Source organism: Ciconia boyciana, chromosome 16, assembly GCF_034638445.1.
Source record: "Ciconia boyciana chromosome 16, ASM3463844v1, whole genome shotgun sequence".
In the NCBI taxonomy this organism is placed as follows: Eukaryota; Metazoa; Chordata; class Aves; order Ciconiiformes; family Ciconiidae; genus Ciconia; species Ciconia boyciana.
The window spans coordinates 14,690,225-14,708,293 of NC_132949.1; the positions used below are offsets into that span (position 1 = coordinate 14,690,225).

The 18,069-nt window shown below is 65.4% G+C and overlaps 2 protein-coding genes across 2 annotated transcripts; one reads left to right on the forward strand and one right to left on the reverse strand.

Moving 5' to 3' along the window:
* The first annotated feature begins 17 nt into the window (after nucleotides 1-17).
* Nucleotides 18-3,160, forward strand: EIF1AD (eukaryotic translation initiation factor 1A domain containing). Its single transcript, XM_072881536.1, is given in 9 exon segments — nucleotides 18-234; nucleotides 633-739; nucleotides 888-981; nucleotides 1,231-1,339; nucleotides 1,962-1,994; nucleotides 1,997-2,030; nucleotides 2,032-2,067; nucleotides 2,137-2,162; nucleotides 2,671-3,160. Coding segments are annotated over 7 exon segments (726 nt in total). The 5' UTR covers nucleotides 18-234; nucleotides 633-739; nucleotides 888-894; the 3' UTR covers nucleotides 3,072-3,160.
* A 235-nt stretch (nucleotides 3,161-3,395) lies between these two features.
* SART1 (spliceosome associated factor 1, recruiter of U4/U6.U5 tri-snRNP) lies at nucleotides 3,396-17,703 on the reverse strand. Its single transcript, XM_072881252.1, has 20 exons — nucleotides 17,328-17,703; nucleotides 16,838-16,892; nucleotides 16,686-16,741; nucleotides 16,464-16,590; nucleotides 16,269-16,374; nucleotides 15,036-15,113; nucleotides 14,863-14,962; nucleotides 13,595-13,734; nucleotides 13,277-13,489; nucleotides 11,819-11,940; nucleotides 11,076-11,224; nucleotides 10,822-10,952; nucleotides 10,036-10,191; nucleotides 8,804-8,914; nucleotides 8,127-8,214; nucleotides 6,137-6,227; nucleotides 5,086-5,221; nucleotides 4,883-4,972; nucleotides 4,093-4,214; nucleotides 3,396-3,505 (listed from the first exon to the last, which is right to left on the reverse strand). The coding sequence occupies exons 1-20, from the start codon at nucleotides 17,665-17,667 to the stop codon at nucleotides 3,487-3,489; spliced, it is 2,430 nt and encodes an 809-aa protein (XP_072737353.1). The 5' UTR covers nucleotides 17,668-17,703; the 3' UTR covers nucleotides 3,396-3,486.
* Nucleotides 17,704-18,069: the final 366 nt, after the last annotated feature.

Sequence of the window (18,069 nt, forward strand, 5' to 3'; positions counted from 1 at the left end):
GCGTCACACGGCAGGGCCGTGGGGTGATGTGAGGAGGGGGGTGATGTCAGCGCGCAGGCACAGTAGTAGTGACGTCAAAGGCAGCGCCTCAGCGGCGGTGCCCACTGGCCGCAGCGGTCCCGGCCAACAAGTAACGGTGATGACGTCACAGCGGCGCCCTCCCGATGGTGCTCCGTATTGGGCGCTCCGGCAGTGGCGTCACAGCAACGCGTGTTCCCCCCCGCGACGTCAGAGGTAGGCCTGCGACCCTCCCAGGCCACACCTTCCTCATTTGCATGGCCCCGCCCCGGAGCCGGGCTCCTAATTTTCATGGCCCCGCCCACCAAGCCCGACCGTCCCCTCGCCTCTGCTTTGCATAGCCCCGCCCATTGCCCCCGCGAGTCGGGCCCTGATTTGCCCGTCCCCTCCGCGATCCAGCCCCTAATTTGCATGGCCCCGCCCACCGGGCAGCCCCTGCTCAGCGGGGAAGCCCCGCCCTTCCATCTAGCCCCGCCCCCAGAGGGGGCGTTTCCGCCGCCGTTCTCCTGCCCCACCCCTCTCCCCGCGCAGGCTCCGCCCCCTCGGGGGCGTGTCCTCCACTGAGACCCCGCCCCTCCACCCCGGCTGCGCGGGGGGGCGTGTCCTCCTCGCAGGCTCCGCCCTTTCCGGACCCACCATAGAGACGCGCGACGCTGCCCCCTCCCTCCTCTCCCCGTTCCCCGGAAGTGACGCCGCGCGCACCCGGAAGTGCCGGAGCGAGGTGAGCGGCACCGGGCGCCGGGTCCCGTCGGGGGGTGGGGGAGGGGCAGAGGCGGGGCCCTTAACGCGGGGGGGAGGGCGGGCCGGACGCCTGGGTCCTCGTTCCGAGGACCCAGGCGTCCGGCCCCGCTCCCCGGTTGTCGCCGTAGTCGCGGGATGTCGCGAGCCACCAAGCGGAAGCACGTGGTGCGCGAGCTGCTGGAGGAGCGCGTGCTGCCGGCCCCGCGACAACGGATCGTGAGGGTGGGGACATGGGGACACCCTGGGGGGAGGGGACCCAGGGGACACGGGGACAGGCTGGGTGGTCCCTGCGGCGGGGCGGGGGGCATGGGGACACTACGGGGAGGGGCGCCAGGGAGGGGACAGGGGACACCCTGGTTCCTCTCTGGTGGGACAGGGGGGACATGGACAGGCTGGGGGAGGAGGGGACATGGATGGGGGGAGGGGGGGGTGGCCCTGACCCCCTGTGTGTCCCCACCGTGTCCCCTCCAGGTGTTGGGGACACCGGGGAACAACCTGCACGAGGTGGAGACGGCCGAGGGGACGCGGTTCCTGGCCAGCATGCCCCCCCGCTTCCGCCGCCACATCTGGATCAAGAGAGGTGGCACTGTCCCCTTGTCACCACCGTCACCCTGCCACCCCCCAGCCTCTCCCCAGGGGCTGTCACCTGGCCCCAGTGGCATCAACCGTCCCTGGTGGCATCAGTGTGGCCTCAGCAGCAGCCACAACCTTGTCACCCTGTCCCCAGCACTGTCACCCTGTCCCCAGGCCACCCCCACGGTCCCCACGCCACTGTGGCCCCGATGTCCCTGTGACATCCCCAGCCCCAACGCTGCCACCCATGTCCGTGTCCCCAAGCTTGTCCCTGTCCCCAGGGTGGTGTCACACCGTGTCCCTCCCCACCGCTGCCCCCCCCACCCCAATGCCATCCCTGACCCCCCAAGTGACATCCTGTCCCCCCGAGCTGACACCCTGACTCTCCAGGTGACCCCCTTGTCCCCAGAGGTGACACCCCAAACCCCCAGTGACCCCCGTCCCCCCTAGCCCTCCATGTGACCCCCCCTCGTCCCCCTAGGTGACACCCCTGTCACCCGAGGTGACAGTCCGGCCCCCTTGGTGACCCCCTGTCCCCCCCCCATGTCCCACCCTAGCCCTCCACGTGACCGTCCCTGTCCCCCTGAGGTGACACTCCCGCCCCCCCGGTGACCCCCTGTCCCCCCCAGGTGACTTCCTGCTGGTGGACCCCATCGAGGAGGGACGAAGGTGAAGGCCGAGATGTCCCTCGTCCTCCTCCCCCCACGTCCGCTTCCTGCAGCGCCAGGGGCTCTGGTAGGGACAGACCCCTCCCCGCCCTCCCCCACCTTCCCCTCCCCGCCCTGACCCCCCTCTTCCCCGCAGGCCCGAGGCCTCTGCCCCCAGGAGGGGTGAGTCACCGGGGACAGTAACGGGGGGGGGGGACACAATAGCGGGAGGGGACAATAACATGGGGGGACAGTAATGGGGGACAATAACGTGGGGAGGGGGACAATAACATGGGGGACAATAACAGGGAGGGACAATAACATGGGGAGGGGGACAAAGGGCAACGATGGGGGATAACAACGGGGAGGGGACAGTAACGGGGAGGGGACGAGGACAATAATGAGGGCACAATAACAGAGAGGGGGACAATAACAGCAGGGGACAGTAACGAGGGGACAGTAACGGGAGGGGGACAATAACGGCAGGTGACAATAATAGGGGAGAATAATAGGGAGGGGACAAGGACAATAACGGGAGAGGGACAATAACGGGGACAGTAGGGGGTGTCAGTGTGGGCATTAACGGGGGCGTTAACGGGGACGTCAGCAGGGGACAAGGGGGCGGTGCCGAGGGGACACTGACCCGGTCACCCGGCGCTGGGGACAGTGGGGGACGCAGCGAGACGCGTGTGACGGTGTGTGACCCCCCCCCCGTCCCCCCACCGACACGCGTGTCACGGCGTGGGCCTGACGCGCCCTCCCCGCCCGTGTCCCCGAGGCAGCCACCCCCCCCCCGGGGATGGGGACAGGGACGGGGACGGGGAGCTCTTCGTCAACACCAACCGGGCGCGGCCCGGCGGGGACACGGGGGACAGCGAGGAGGACACGGGGGACAGCGAGGAGGACACAAGCGAGGAGGAGGAGGACGCGGGGGACAACGAGCAAGACGTGGTTGACGAGGAGGACACGGGTGACAAAGAGGAAGACGTGGTTGACGAGGACACGGGCGACGAGGACACGCACCCAAGGGACAGCAGGGACAAGGACAGAGGGGACGGTGGCACCCGGGACGCGCGGTGCCCCCCCCAGTGAGGGGGTGTCCCTAGGGGCGGTGACGGGGACACGCGGTGACGGGGACAGGGGCTGCTCCCCCAATAAAGGACTGGTGGTGGCACCGGGGACATGTGGTGACAGGCGGTGGCTTTGTCCCCACAGCACAGCCCTGTCCCCTCGCACAGGCGGTGGTGGCACGCGGTGACAGGCGGTGGCACTGTCCTGACCTGGGCCCGCGGGCGGTGGCAGGGGGACGTGACGGGGACACGGCGCTGTCCCCACGCGTGGTGATGGGGACAGGTGGTGACGGGGTGGCTTCGTCCCCCCGTCCCCGGCGCAGGTGACACGCGGTGGCAGACGGTGGCCGTCCCCAAGGCCTTTATTGTCCCCACGGGGACGGGGGGGGGGGGGCACAAGGGAGGGGACACAGGAGGGGACAGGGGCGTCCCCCGGCTCACTTGGTGATGGTGTTCCTGGGGGGAAGGGGGTCAGCACCCTCCCAGTGCCCCCCAGTCCCATCCCAGTGCTCCCCACCTCCCACCTGAGTCTCCCCACTCCCCTCCCAGTGCTCCCAGTCCCCCCAACACCCTTCCCAGTCTCTCCCAGTCCCCCTCCCAGTGCCCTTCCCAGTCCCCAGCACCCCGCCCTCCAGTGCTCCCAGTGCCCTTCCCATCCCTCCCAGTGCTCCCAGTGCCCCTAGTCCCCCTCCCAGTGCTCCCACTCCCCTTCCCACCCCTCCCAGTCCCCCCCATTCCACCCAGCACCCCTCCCAGTCTCTCCCAGTGCCTTTCCCACCCCTCCCAGTGCTCCCAGTCCCCCAGCAACCCCCTCCCAGTGCCCTTCCCATCCCTCCCAGTGCTCCCAGTGCCCTTCCCACCCCTCCCAGTGCTCCCAGTGCCCCTCCCAGTGCTCCCAGTCCCCCTCCCAGTGCTCCCAGCACCCCTCCCAGTCTCTCCCAGCGCCTTTCCCACCCCTCCCAGCGCTCCCAGTCCACCCAGCACCCCTCCCAGTCCCCCCAGCACCCCTCCCAGTCCCTCCCAGTGCTCCCAGTAGCACCCACGCGTTCATGCTCTTCCCGCTGCCGCTGAGGACGATGTAGGGCGTCTTCTGCGCCTTCTGCTTCTCCTGCAGCAGGGCCACCGTCCCCAGCGGGGTGTCGCTGGAGCTCATCTTCTTCAGCAGCTGCCGCGCACGGGGCGAGACCCCCCCCAAAGTAAGGGGGGACCCCCAAAAAATAGGGGGACCCCCAAAAAAATAGGGGGACCCCCAAAAAATAAAGGGGATCCCCCCACCCCAAACACTCTCCCCCCCCCAAGCCCCAAGACCAGAGGAAGCCGTGAGTAGGATGGGGGGGGGAATTTGGGGGGATCCCCCCTGAGGGGGGGGGAGAGGGACCCCCAAATCTAAGGGAGCCCCCAAAGTGGGGGGGAGACCCCCAAAAGTGGGGGAGACCCCCCCAAAGCGGACCTGAGGGAACCCCAAAATGGGGCCGATGGTCCCATCTCTGCATCACTGGAGCTGAGGGACCCCAAAAGAGATGGGGGGGCTCAAAGGGGTCTGGGGACCCCAAAATTGGGGTTCAGGGGCCCCCAAATTGAGCGGAAGGACCCAAACTTGGGTCAAGGGGACCCCAAAAGGGTCCAGGGGCCCCCAAATTGGGCCAAAGGGCTACAGTGGAGGCAAGGGGACCCCAAAACTGGGCTGAAGGCCCCAAAAGGGCCTGGAGGACCCTAAAAGGGTGCAGGGGACCCTGACATTGGGTTGAGGACCCACAACGGGGCCGGGGGACCCCAAAAGGCTCCTGGGCCCCCCCTAAATTTCCTCATGGGACCCCCCCAAAAACCCCTCACCGCTTCCTCATCCAACTTCTTCATCCTCCGCTCCGTCTTCATCTTCCCCGAGCCTTTGCCGTGGAAGCGGTGGGAGAGCTGCCGGAACGCCTGGGGGGACAACAAGGGACATCGGGGGGGGGACACACGACACAGGGGACATCAGGGGGGGTCAGGGCACACGCGTGGGGCCCCCCCCGGCCGTGTCACCACTGTCCCCGCACCTCCTTGGGCGTCAGCTTGCGGCCGGTCTCGTCCACGTACTCGATCTTGACGTCGGGGCGGTAGCCCTCCTTCTCCTTGAAGTCCTGCGTGAAGCCCCGGTACTCCTCGCGCCGGCTGTACTTGTCATCGATGGCCCTGCGCGGGTGACATCGGGGACGGGGGGACATCAGGGACAGGGGGACGTAGGGATGGGGTGACATGGGGACGGGGACGCTGTGGGACACAAGGGGGTGTGGGGATGGGGGCAGCCAGGGAGGCGGAGGAGACGCGTGGGGCTCCTCACGCTGGCTGTGCTGGGCACCGATGGGCCGGCGCGGGTGACATGGGGACACCAGGGACACAGAAGGGACACGTGGTGCTCCTCACACCGGCTGTACTTGTCACCGATGGCCCTGCGCGGGTGACATGGGGACGCCAGGGACAGGGGGACACCAGGGACACAGAAGGGACACGTGGTGCTCCTCACACCGGCTGTACTTGTCACCAATGGGCTTGCGTGGGGGACAGGGGGACACCAGGGACACAGAAGGGACACCAGGGACAGAGAAGGGACACCAGGGACAGAGAAGGGACACGTGCTGCTCCTCACACCGGCTGTGCTGGTCACCGATGGGCCTGTGTGGGTGACGTGGGGACACCAGGGACAGGGGGACACCAGGGACACAGAGGGGACACGTGGTGCTCCTCACGCCGGCTGTACTTGTCACCGATGGCCCCATGCAGGTGACATGGGGACGCCAGGGACACGGGGATGTCGGGATGGGGGCAGCAAGAGATGCGGAGGGGACACGGCAGCGCCCATCCCCCTTGCACCGGCTGTGCTCGTCACCGATGGCACCGCGGGGGGGACACCGGGGGACATCAGGGGACACGGGGGGACACGGGGGGACACGGGGGGACACGGGGCGGGACACGGGCACCCAGGGAGGCGGAGGGGACACGGCAGCGGCCGCGCTCCTCGCGCCGGCTGCGCTCGTCACCAGCGGGGAGAGCTGGGGGTGAGGCGGGGTGACAGGGGACGGGAGGGGGTGACGCGGTGACGTCACCCACATCTTGTCCTCGATGCAGTAGACGGCCGAGGGCAGGGACTTGTTGGGGGCCTTCACCCGCGCCACCTTCTGCACCGTCGTCTCCAGCAGCCCTGGGGGGACGGGGACGGGGGTCAGGGCAACCTACGGAGACCCTGAGTCACCCTATAGACTCCCGACCTCCCTACGGAGACCCCAGAGCACCCTATAGGGTCCCCAAATTGCCCTATAGAGACTGCAAAGCACCCTACAGACCTCAAAGCTCACTATAGGATCCCCAGATTGCCCTATAGCGACCGCAGAGCACCCGACAGACTCCCCAGAGCACCCTACAGACCTCAGAGCTCCTTATAGGATCCCCAGAGCACCCTATAGGGTCCCCAAATTGCCCTATAGCGACTGCAGAGCACCCGACAGACTCCCCAGAGCACCCTACAGACCTCAGAGCTCCTTATAGGATCCCCAGAGCACCCTATAGGGTCCCCAAATTGCCCTATAGCGACTGCAGAGCACCCGACAGACTCCCCAGAGCACCCTACAGACCTCAGAGCTCCTTATAGGATCCCCAGAGCACCCTATAGGGTCCCCAAATTGCCCTATAGCGACCGCAGAGCACCCGACAGACTCCCCAGAGCACCCTACAGACCTCAGAGCTCCTTATAGGATCCCCAGAGCACCCTATAGGGTCCCCAAATCACCCTATAGAGACCGCAGAGCGCCCTACAGACCCCAGAGCACCCTACAGAGACCCCAGACCTCCCTATAGACTCCCCAGAGCACCCTATACAGACCCCAGAGCACCCTGGATCTCTCTACAGGGCCCCCAAATCACCCTATAGACCCCAAACCACCCTGGAACTCTCTATAGGGCCCCCAAACCACCCCAGATCCCTCTATAGGCTCCCCAAACCACCCTATAGCCCACGCATTCCTTTATAGGGTCCCCCAATCACCCTATAGAGACCACAGAGCACCCTACAGAGACCCCAGACCTCCCTATAGACTCCCCAGAGCACCCTATACGGACCCCAGAGCACCCTGGATCTCTCTACAGGGCCCCCAAATCACCCTATAGACCCCAAACCACCCTGGATCCCCCCCAGGGTCCCCACGTCACCCTGTAGAGTCCCCAGATTGCTCTGAATCCCTGTAGCATCCCCAAATCACCCTATAGACTTCCCAAACCACCCTGGACCCCTCTATAGGATCGCCAAAACACTCTATAGAGCATGCATTCCTTTATAGACTTCCCAAATCACCCTATAGAGACCACAGAGCACCCTACAGACTCCCTAGAGCACCCCACAGAGACTCCAGACCTCCCTATACACTCCCCAGAGCACCCTGGATCCTCTACAGGGCCCCCAAATCACCCTATAGACCCCAAACCACCCTGGATCCCTCCCTCACTCTATAGAATCCACAAATTATTCTGAATTCCTTTACAGTGTCCCTAAGTCACCCTATAGACTTCCCAAACCACCCTGGATCCCTCTATAGGGCCCCCAAACCACCCCAAATCCCTCTATGGACTCCCCAAAACACTCTATAGACTCCCCAGGCGCCCCTGGATCCCTCCATAGGGCCCCCAAATCACCCTATAGACCATGCATCTCTCTATAGGGTCCCCAAATCACCCTATAGCCCCCCTCAAACCACCCCAAATCTCTCTGCAGAGCCCCCAAACGCCACTATAGACTCTCCAGAGCGCCCTGGATCCTTCTATAGGACCCCCAAATCACTCTATAGACTCTCCAGACCCCCCTGGATCCCTCTATAGGGCCCTCAATCCACCCTATAGACCCCCCCCAAACCACCCCAGGGGAACCCCAATAACCCCCAGGGCACAACCCAACCCCACACAGCCCCAGCGGACCCCAACTACCCCCCCGTAGGGACTCTAAACCACCCTATAGAGACTCTGAGCCACCCTATAGGGACCCTAAACCACCCTATAGGTGATGAAGGGTGCTCCTCCCAACCCCGGGGGCACCCATGGGTGCTGGCCCCACCTTTGTTCTGGCAGAGGAGCAGGGCGGCCGCCAGGCCCCGGTTAACGATCGGCTCCTCGTCAAGGATGGTGGTGGAGGAGGCCGAGAACTGGAAGGGGACAAAAAGGAGGTTCAGAGGAGACCCCCCCACTTTGGGGGACCCCCCCAGCAGCCCCCAAGGGGCCAAAAGGGACCCCAACCCCCCCCCAGGGTGCCCCCCAAAAACCCTCACCTCAGAGCAGCACCCCAGGGTTCCCCACTCCGTTTTGGGGTGCCTCTTTGTGGGGTGGCCCCCGCCCCTGGGTGTGGGGTGACCCTGGTTTGGGGGGGACCCTGTCTCTGGGTTCAGAAATGACCCCGGGTTTGGGGTGCTGCAGTTTAGGGGGGTCCCACCCCCCTGGTTTTCGGGTGTGCCGTTTTGGGGCATCCCAAATTCTGGGGTGCTCCTGTTCCAGCTGACCCTGGTTTAGGGGTGTCGCTGTTTTTAGGGTGCCCCTGGTCCAGGTGTCCCAGTTTTGGGGTGTCCCCATTTCAGGATGTCCCTGGTTTTTGGGCTGCCCCAGTTTCAGGGTGCCCCAGTTCCGGGGTGTCCCTGGTTTAGGGGTGTCCCCAGTTTAGGGACATCCTCAATTTTGGGGTCCCCCTCCTGTCTCAGGGTGTCCCCAGTTTCGGGGTGCCCCTGTTTTTGGGGTGCTCACGTCCTGGTGCTGCCGCTCCTCGGCCAGGTTGACGCTGCTCCAGCCCACGTTCTCCTCCCCCTCCGAGTCGGGGGCCCCCGGGGGCGAGGGGCGCCCCGCCCGCTCCAAGGCCTGGGGGACACGGGGGGACATCGGGGGACACGGGGGGGGGACATTGAGGGGGACACAGAGACATTGAGGGGGTGACACGGGAGGACATCGCGGGAGGACACGGGGATGAAGCGAGAGAGCACGCGAGGGATGTGGGGGGACAAGGGGGGGACAAAGGGGGGACAAAGGGGGGACAAAGGGGGGGACAAAGGGGGGGACAAAGGGGGACAAGGGGGACATCGAGGGGGGTGACCGCACATGGAGGAACATCGGGGTGACACACGAGGGGGACACGCAGTGACACAAGCGATGAGAAATGACAAGTGCCCCCAAGTGCCACCCCGCCCCAACATACACCCCACCTTCCCCAGCCCCCCATATCGCCCCCAAGTGTCCCCAGCCCCCACTTCACCCCCAGCCCCCCAAATGTCCACAACCCCCACATCTGCCCCCAGCCCCCATTTTACCCCAGCCCCCTTATCTGCCCCCAGCCCCCAAATGTCTACAGCCCCCATCACCCCCAGCCCCCCAATGTCCCCAGCCCCCCACATCTGCTCCTCCGCCCCCCACTTCAGCCCCCAGCCCCCTGCATCTGCCCCACACCCCCCATTTCACCCCCAGCCCCCATATCATCTCCCTACCGCCATTTTACCACCCCAGCCCCCCATTTCGCCCCCAGCCCCTATATCATCTCCCTACACCCCCATTTTGCCACCCCACCCCCCATTTTGCCCCCAGCCCCTATATCATCTCCGTACCCCATTTCGTCCCCCAGCCCCCCATTTCACCCCCCAGCCCCCTAGATCATCTCCCTACCCCCCTTTTGCCCCCAGCTCCCCTATTTCACCCCCCAGCCCCCTATATCATCTCCCTACCCCTCTTTTTGCCCCCCAGCCCCTCATTTCACCCCCCAGCCCCCCATTTTGCCCCCATCCCCTATATCATCTCCATACCCCCCATTTCGCCCCCCAGCCCCCCATTTTGGCCGCAGCCCCTATATCATCTCCCTACCCCCCTTTTGCCCCCCAGCCCCCTCATTTCACTCCCCAGCCCCTATTTTGCCCCTAGCCCCCCATCTCACCCCCAGCCCTCCATCACCCCCCAGCCCCCCATTTCGGCCCCCAGCCCCCATCTCGCCCCACCATCAGCTCCTCCTGCTCCTCCCGGTTCCCGGCCAGGCCGTAGGTCGGGATCTCCCCCAGCGTCCGGCAGAACTCGGAGGTGGCGTTGAAGACGATGGCCCCCGCCCGGGGGTCCGGGCCCGGGGTCCCCCCCGCCCCCCGCACCAGCTCCAGCACCTGGGGGGCAACGGGGTGGGGGGTGTCGGTGGGGTCTGGGTCCCCCTGGAGCCCCCCCCACATCAGCACCTGGGGGGGGAATCAGTGGGGTCTGGCTGCCTGGGTGCCCCCCAACCACCCTGGGTGCCCACACTGCATTTGGGGGGCCACAGGACTCGCCCCCCCCGCCCCCCATTTTCTGCTTGCTGGGGGCTGCCCGGACATCTGGGTCCCCTGGTGCCTTGATCTGGGGGGGGCTGTGGGACTCTGTGGGTGCTGGGGGGGGGGGGGGGTACCCCGACCCCTGGGTGCTGCTGTCCCCTGCTTCAGGGCTTCCATAGGACTCTGTGGGTGCGGGGGGGGTGTCTGGGTACCCCCATCCCCCAATTTGGGGGTTCCATAGGACTCTGTGGGTGACAGGGGGGTGCCTGGACATCTGGGTGCTCCCCTCCTGTCATTTGGGGGGGCTGCAGGACTCTGTGGGTGCTGGGGGGTACCCCGACCCCTGGGTGCTGCTGTCCCCTGCTTCAGGGCTTCCATAGGACTCTGTGGGTGCAGGGGGGTGTGTGTCTGGGTACCCCCATCCCCCAATTTGGGGTTCCCCAGGACTCTGTGGGTGCTGGGGGGTGCTCCCCCACCCCCGGGTCTCACCTTCTCCCCCCCCGCCTCCCGCAGCTGCTGGAGCTGCCGCAGGCGCCGGCCCTTCTCCAGCTGCTTCTGCAGCTCCTGCTCCGCCTCGTCCTCCTCCAGCGCCGGCGGCGAGGCCGGGCCCTGCGCCTCGTCTGGGGGGGCACGGGGGGGGGGCACCCCTTAGGATGGGACCCGGGGAGGGGGGTGCCCTGCACCAGCCTCCCCCCCACCCCTGGGTGCTCCCCTGCGCGCCCGCGGGTGCCCCCCGGCCGCACCCTCGCTGCTGATGTCCATGCTCTCCAGGCGGGGGTCGGCGGAGGGGAGCTGGGGGAGGGCCCCGGGGGGTGGGGGCGCTTCGGGCTCCCCCTCCCCCCCTTCTGCGCCTTCCTCATCCTCCTGCACCCGACGGCCTCGACCTCGTGTCCTGGGGGGGAGGGGGAGGGGGGGTTGGGTGCTGCCATCGGCACCCGTGGGTGCTCCTGGCGGCACCCCCAGACCCAGGCTGAAATCCAAACCTTCCTGCGGGTGCCTTCCCCAGCACCCATGGGTGCCACCCGGGACACCCCTGGCACGCCAAGTTCCCCCCCAGACTCTGGGACCTCCCAGCACCCATGGGTGCCCTCTGGGACGTCCCCAGCACCCTGACAACCATCTCAGGAACCACAGATACCCCAAGACTCCCCGCAAAATCCTGGAACCCCCCCAACACCCATGGGTGCTCCCTGGGACCCCCCCCCCCAGCACCCTGGGACCACCCCAACACCCACGGGTACTCCCTAGCATGCCCCCCAGCATCCATGGGTGCTCCCTGGCACCCCCCCCAGCACCCATAGGTGCCTCCCAGGACTCTGCCCACCACCCTGAGACCCCCCCCAGCACCCATTGGTGCCTCCCAGGACCCTGCCCACCACCCTGAGGCCCCCCCCAGCACCCATGGGTGCCTCCCAGGACCCTGCCCACCACCCTGAGGCCCCCCCCAGCACCCATGGGTGCCCCCAAGGACGCCCCGGGTGCCCACCTGGAGCCGAAGTCCCCGCGGGTGTCGCCGGGGGCCAGGGGCAGGAGGTCGTCGGCGCGAAGCGGCTTCTCCTTCCGCCGGAGCCGCCGCACCCGGCGCCGCGTCTTCCGGAAACCCACGCTCTGGGGGGGCGAGGGGGGTCCTCCCGTTACCCACAATGCCCCGGGGCAGAGGCACACCACCCCCCCCCCATTACCCACAATGCCCCAGGGCTGGAGAACATCCTCCCCCCAATCACTGGGGCTCACACCCACCCCAACACCCCAAAACTGAAGATTAAGCCCCCCCCAAGCTCTCGGTCCCCCCAACCTCCTCAATTTTCCCCAAAATGACCCCAAATTAATGAAACGTCCCCAAACGGCCCCCGAAAATTCAATGTTCTTGAAACGGACCCAATCCCACCCCAACTCACCCCAAAATCTCACCAAGGGTCACCTAAAGCATCCCCGAACGCCCCAAAATGAGGCAAGTGGCCCAGAATAGACCCACCCCCCCAAAAAGGGGCTCAAATAGCTCCACGTCACCCCAAAATACCCCAATCCCCAAATATCGCCCCCAACCTGCCCAAGAGCCCCAAAAACACTTAAACCCAAGCCCCCAAATCAACAAAATCTGTTCCCCAACCCCCCAAAACTGACTCAAATAACCCCAAACCACCCCAAAATACCCCAAATATCAACCCCAGCCCCCAAGCCCCTAAACACCCCCAAAAAGACTCAAATAGCCCCAAACTCCCTTAAATTCACCCCAAACTCAGCCACCTCAAAACCCCAAAAAGAGCTCAAATAAGCTCAGCCCCCAAAATACCCCAAACCCCTCAAATCACCCCAAACCAGCCCTCCCCCAAGGGCCCCCACCCAAAAAGGCTCAAATCATCTCAACCCCGCCCAAAATACCCCAACCCCCAAATCACCCCAAACCAGCCCACCTCCCCCAAGGGCCCCCCAAAAAGGGCTCAAATCCCCCAAACCCCCAAAACACCCCAAACCAGCCCTCCCCCCCAAAAGGCTGAAGTCACCTCAACCCCCCCAAAATACCTCAAATCACCCCAAACCAGCCCACCTCCCCAAGGGCCCCCAAAAAGGGCTCAAATCCCCCAAAACACCCCAAACCCCCAAATCACCCCAAACCAGCCCTCCCCCCCAAGGGCCCCCCCAAAAGGGCTCAAATCCCCAAACCCCCCAAAACACCCCAAACCAGCCCTCCCCCCCCAAGGGCCCCCCAAAAGGCTGAAGTCACCTCAACCCCCCCAAAATACCTCAAATCACCCCAAACCAGCCCACCTCCCCCAAGGGGCCCCAAAAAGGGCTCAAATCCCCCAAACCTCCCCAAAACACCCCAACCCCCAAATCACCCCAAACCAGCCCACCTCCCCAAGGGCCCCCAAAAAGGGCTCAAATCACCCCACCTCCCCCAAAATCCCCCCAAACCAGCCCCCCCCCCCCCAAAAGCACTCACCATCTCCTGGGGCGGCAGGTACTCGGGGGCCAGGCGGAGGGGGGGCAGCTCCAGGCTTTGGGGGGCAGGGCCATTGGCGGGGGGCTGCTGCCGGGGGTCCCCAAGGCCACCCCCCGCCGTCATCGGCCCCTGCGTCCCCCCCGGGCCCAGGCGGAAGGAGGGGCGCTGGGGGGGCTCGGCGTATTTGGGGAGCACCACGTGTTCCTTGGGGCCCTGCGGCGCGGGATAACACGGGGTAACACGGGATAACACGGGATAACACGCCTCTGCCGGTGGGGGGGGGGACACGGACGTGGGGACACGGACGTGGGGACACACCTGGGTGGCGGTGGCAGGGTCCTCGTCCTCGTAGGGGACGTAGGGAGGCTTCTTCTTGCGCAGCTCGGCGTTCTCCTGCGCCTGCTCCTCGGCCACCAAGGTGACGTTCACCAGGACGTCCTCGCTCTCCTCCAGCACCCCTGGGGACACGGGGGGACAGGGCTTGGGGACATGGGGAGACAGGGCTCGGGGACACCGGGGGGGGACGGGGTTTGGGGACAAAGTGGGGGAAACAGGGCTCAGGGACACCAAGGGGTGACAGCTCTTGGGGACGTGGGGGGGTGACGGCTCTTAGCAACGCGGAGAGTACTTGGGGACACCGGGGGGACAGGGCGTGGGGACACAGGGCTCAGGGACACCAAGGGACAGCGCTTGGGGACACCGAAGGCACAGTCCTTGAGCAGATGAGGGGACAAGGCTTGGGGACATCAAGAGGTGACAGTCCTTGGGAACGTGGGGGGGTGACAGCTCTTAGCAACACAAAAGGCACAGCACTTGGGGACAGCAAGGGGGACAGGCGTCAGGGACACAGGGCTTTGGGGACATTGGGGGTGACAACCCTTGGGGATGCCGAAGGAACAGTGCTTGGTGACGCAGGCAGTGACAGCTCTTAGGGACACCGAGGAGTGACAGCACTTGGGGACGTGGAGGGTGACAGCCCTCAGGGATACGGCGGGGGACAGGGCAAAGGGCACCAGCCCAGGGTGGGGGACACATAGGGACAGGTCAAGGGGCACCGGCAGGACACAGGTGCCACCAAGTCCCACCAAGACTGGATGTGACACAGTGTCCCCTCCGGGCATCACATCCCCTCCTTTTGTCACTTTGGGGGGGGGTCATGGGCCCTGTGTCCCCGCCCTGTGTCCCCTGGGGATGTCACAGGCCCCATGTCCCCTCTTGGTGTCCCCTTAGGGGGTCACGGGCCACATGTCCCCTCCCAGTGCTCCCTCACGGCCTCGCGTCCCCTCCTGGTGTCCCCTGAGGAGGTCACGGGCCCCATGTCCCCTCCTGGTGTCCCCTGAGGAGGTCACAGGCCCCATGTCCCCTCCTGGTGTCCCCTGAGGAGGTCACGGGCCCCATGTCCCCTCCTGGTGTCCCCTGAGGAGATCACGGGCCCCATGTCCCCTCCTGGTGTTCCCTTAGGGACATCACATCCCCTCCCGGGGGGTCACAGACCCGATGTCCCCTGGGGAGTGTCATATGTCCTCTCTGTGTCCTCTGGGGACACCACGGGTCCCGTTGTCCCCTCCCTGTCCCCCCCAGCTCACCCTTGTCCTTGAGGGTGAGGACGAGGGTCTCCCCCTCCCGGAAGGCCCCCAGGTCGTGCTCCACCGTCAGCCCCTGCAGGTCCCGCGAGCTGTAGAGGTCCTGGGGGGACACGGGGCGGTCAGGGCCACGACCAGAGTGTCCCCAAGGGTCCCCAAGCCTGTCCCCAACTCACCCTCTTCCTCCGCATGAACTCCTCCTCCACCAGGGTGCTGACGCCAAACTCCTGGTCCATCTCCTCCAGCAGCTTGGCCTGGAAGGGGAAGGGACCAGTTGGACGAGTCCAAGACCACTGGGAGCGGTGGGATCCTCCTGGACTACCAGAGGAGCCAACAGATGGGCAAGGCAACGCAGGGGCCAGCAAAACTCCACGCGGGGGCCAGCAAAACTCAACGGATGAGCTGGAGAAACCATCTCAACCATCTCCCAAAGCTTTTGGGGGACCCCGACGACGTTATTCTGGCCTCTAAAGACTTTCGAGTCTACTCAAAGCACCACAAAACCTTTCCCGCAACTTCAACGTCAGGACAAATAACGAGAAACATCAACCAAGTCCTAACGAAGAGCATCTGAAGACCAACGCGGCCATCGACCACGGTCAACCGGACTACTTAGCGCCCCAAATTAACTTGACGACTTTCTAGAACGAGATCACCCGCCCGGTGCGTGAAGAGAAAGCGGCAGACAGGGCTTTGGGGGGGGGGTTAGCGATGGTGGCCCTCCCGGCTTCCTTCTGGATGAGTTGCCCAAGCGTAGGACAACCCCGGACGTGATGTTGGGTTGTGGAGAACGGGGGGACACCTGGCTGGTGGCCGTTCCCTCCTGGTGTCCCTCAAGGTTTAATTCGAGTCAATAATTCTACTAACGAGCGGGCGCAACCTCGGCTGGAGATTCTTAATGAGAAAACGGTGCCGACGCTCTTCAGCGACCTTCTAGAACCATCTACGCGGGTTGGGGCGTTGCACGATTAACGGTAAGAAAATTAACGAGGACGACAACCGGATTCTCCACCAGGATCCCCAAGGATCCATCGGGGGCCGAAGATCTGCTCTCCAGGTGGGATTTGGGGGGGGTGTTGGTGGCCAAGGAGCTCAACCAGCAGCCAAACAACCCAAGCATCTCGCAAGAACGGGACAAGCACGCAGTGGGAAAAACCAAATACCATTAAAAATCACTATTTTTTGCCCCAAAATACTATTTCAGAAAGAAAACGGAGCTTGGAAAAACATCATTTTTAAACACATTTTTGGGGAATGCCCATAAAAGTCAACGTTAACGTTCAAAGATGCCCAAAACATTCAAAAACCTGCATAAAATCATTATTTTAAGGTTTTTCTTATAAAAATTGTCGTATTTTAGGGTTGTCCGCCCCATAATGACGTGGGGGGTGCAGTACGGGCCCACCTACCCTCTTCTCCGCCAGCTCCTTCTCCTGCTGCAGCTTCCGGCTCCTCTCGATCCAGGCGGCCGTGTCGTCCAGCCACGGGTCGTCCTCCCCCAGCGTCTTGATCTTCCTGAAAACATTTTGGGGTAAAAAAAATAATTTCGAAGTCACCCCACCCCCGGGAAAGGGGCCGCCCCCCCCCACCCATGGGTGCCTCACCCCAGTTTTTGGTTGAGGAGCCGTTTCTCCTTGGCGGCCGCCAGCTTCTCCCGGATCTCCTCGCGCTGCCGCTGCACCAGCGGGTTGATGACGTCGGCCGCCACCGGATCCTCCTTGGTCCCGGCCTCTGCGAGGGGGGACGCGCACCCCGAAATAGGTGCTGGGTGCCCCCCCAAAAATGGGTGGGGGGTGTCTGGGGTGGGGTGGGGGAGCTCCGCTCACCTTTCTTGACGGTCGCCGTTTCCAGCGGCTTCAGGCCCAGCTTGGCACGGAGTTTGCTGGGGGGAAGGGGAGTGAGGGGGGTTGGGGGTTTGGAGGGGTGGGGGCACCCTGAGGGGTGTCGCCCAGCGGGTGGGGCGCGGGGGTTCGCTCACTTGGTTTCCTCCACGCTGAGGGACGACTCGGCTGCGGCCGCCTTGGGGGCTGCGGCTGAGATTAATTAAGGGGGTCGTTAGCTAACGAGGGGGAGCAGCTCCGTTTCCACCCCCGTAGCGACACCCCTCCTGACACCCAACAGCCCCCAAGATGCCCCCAGCGATCCCCCACCCAAACCACCCCCATGTCACCCCAGGACTCCTCCAGCCCCCCAGCGCCCCACAACCCCCTCCAGCCCCCACAAACCCTTCCCCTGCACCCCATAACTCCTCCAGCCCCCCAACACCCTCCCTGTGCTCCATACCCCCCAGCGCCCCACAACCCCCTCCAGCCCCCCAAACCCTCTCCCCCACCCCATAACTCCTCCAGCCCCCACAAACCCCCGCACCCCACAAGCCCCCCGCACCCCAACACCCTCCCTGTGCCCCAGAATCACCCCCTGCACCCCGTTACCCCCCAGCCCCTCATGGCCGCCCGCCGCCCCCTCACCGGGCTCCTCCCGCTCCTCCCGCCGCTCCCTCTTCCCGCGCCGCTCGGCCTCGGTGCCTCCCCGGCCATGGCCGCTCCTTCCCGGCTCCTCGGGGCCACCGCGGCGAGAGGAGGAAGAACCGGAGCCGCCACCGGAGCCGCCGCCGCCGCCGCCGCTTCGCTCCCCCCGGGAGCGGCTGCGCTTCCCTCGCCGCTCCCCGCCGCGGTGCCGGTGCTTGCGGTGCTCCCGGGGCCGCCCCGCGGTGCTGCCCCCCCCCGCCGGGGCCGTTCCCGCCGCCGCCGGAGCCTCCTCGGCCGCCTCGGCCCCGCCGCGCTCCCGGTGCTTCTTCGAGGAGCCCATGGCCGCGCCGCAGCCGCTTCCGGGAGCGAAGCTTCGCTTCCGGGGCGTCACCCGGGCAACCGCATCGGTCCCGCCTCAGCCTCTTCCGGATAGGATCTGCTTCCGTCAGGGAGCGTTTCTCATTGGCTGCCGCTACGGCGCCGCTTCCGGTAGTGGGGGCGTTGCTATGGGGAGGGGAAGCTATCCGGGAGGAACCATTCCGCGGGGAGGGGGGGAACACCGGGCCACACCTTTAGGAACCCCCGAAGAGGCCTGGACACCCGCGGGGGAGCGGGCACCGGAGATCTACCAGCCCTGGAGGCCGCGGGGAGGCGGGGATCCCCTCCGGATACCCCGTGCGGGCCGCTGGGGGGGGCGGAGATCCCAAAATGGCGGCTCCCTGTGATGCAACAAAATGGCAGC

Excerpts from the sequence above, each read along its gene's own strand:
- SART1 (XM_072881252.1), bottom strand. The coding sequence starts at position 17,667 with ATGGGCTCCTCGAAGAAGCACCGGGAGCGCGGCGGGGCCGAGGCGGCC. Across the intron at positions 10,192-10,821 it reads GGGAGGCGGGGGGGGAGAAG|GTGCTGGAGCTGGTGCGGGG; the intron begins GTGAGACCCGGG and ends GTTGCCCCCCAG. Across the intron at positions 5,222-6,136 it reads TACTGCATCGAGGACAAGAT|GGCCATCGATGACAAGTACA; the intron begins GTGGGTGACGTC and ends TCACCCGCGCAG.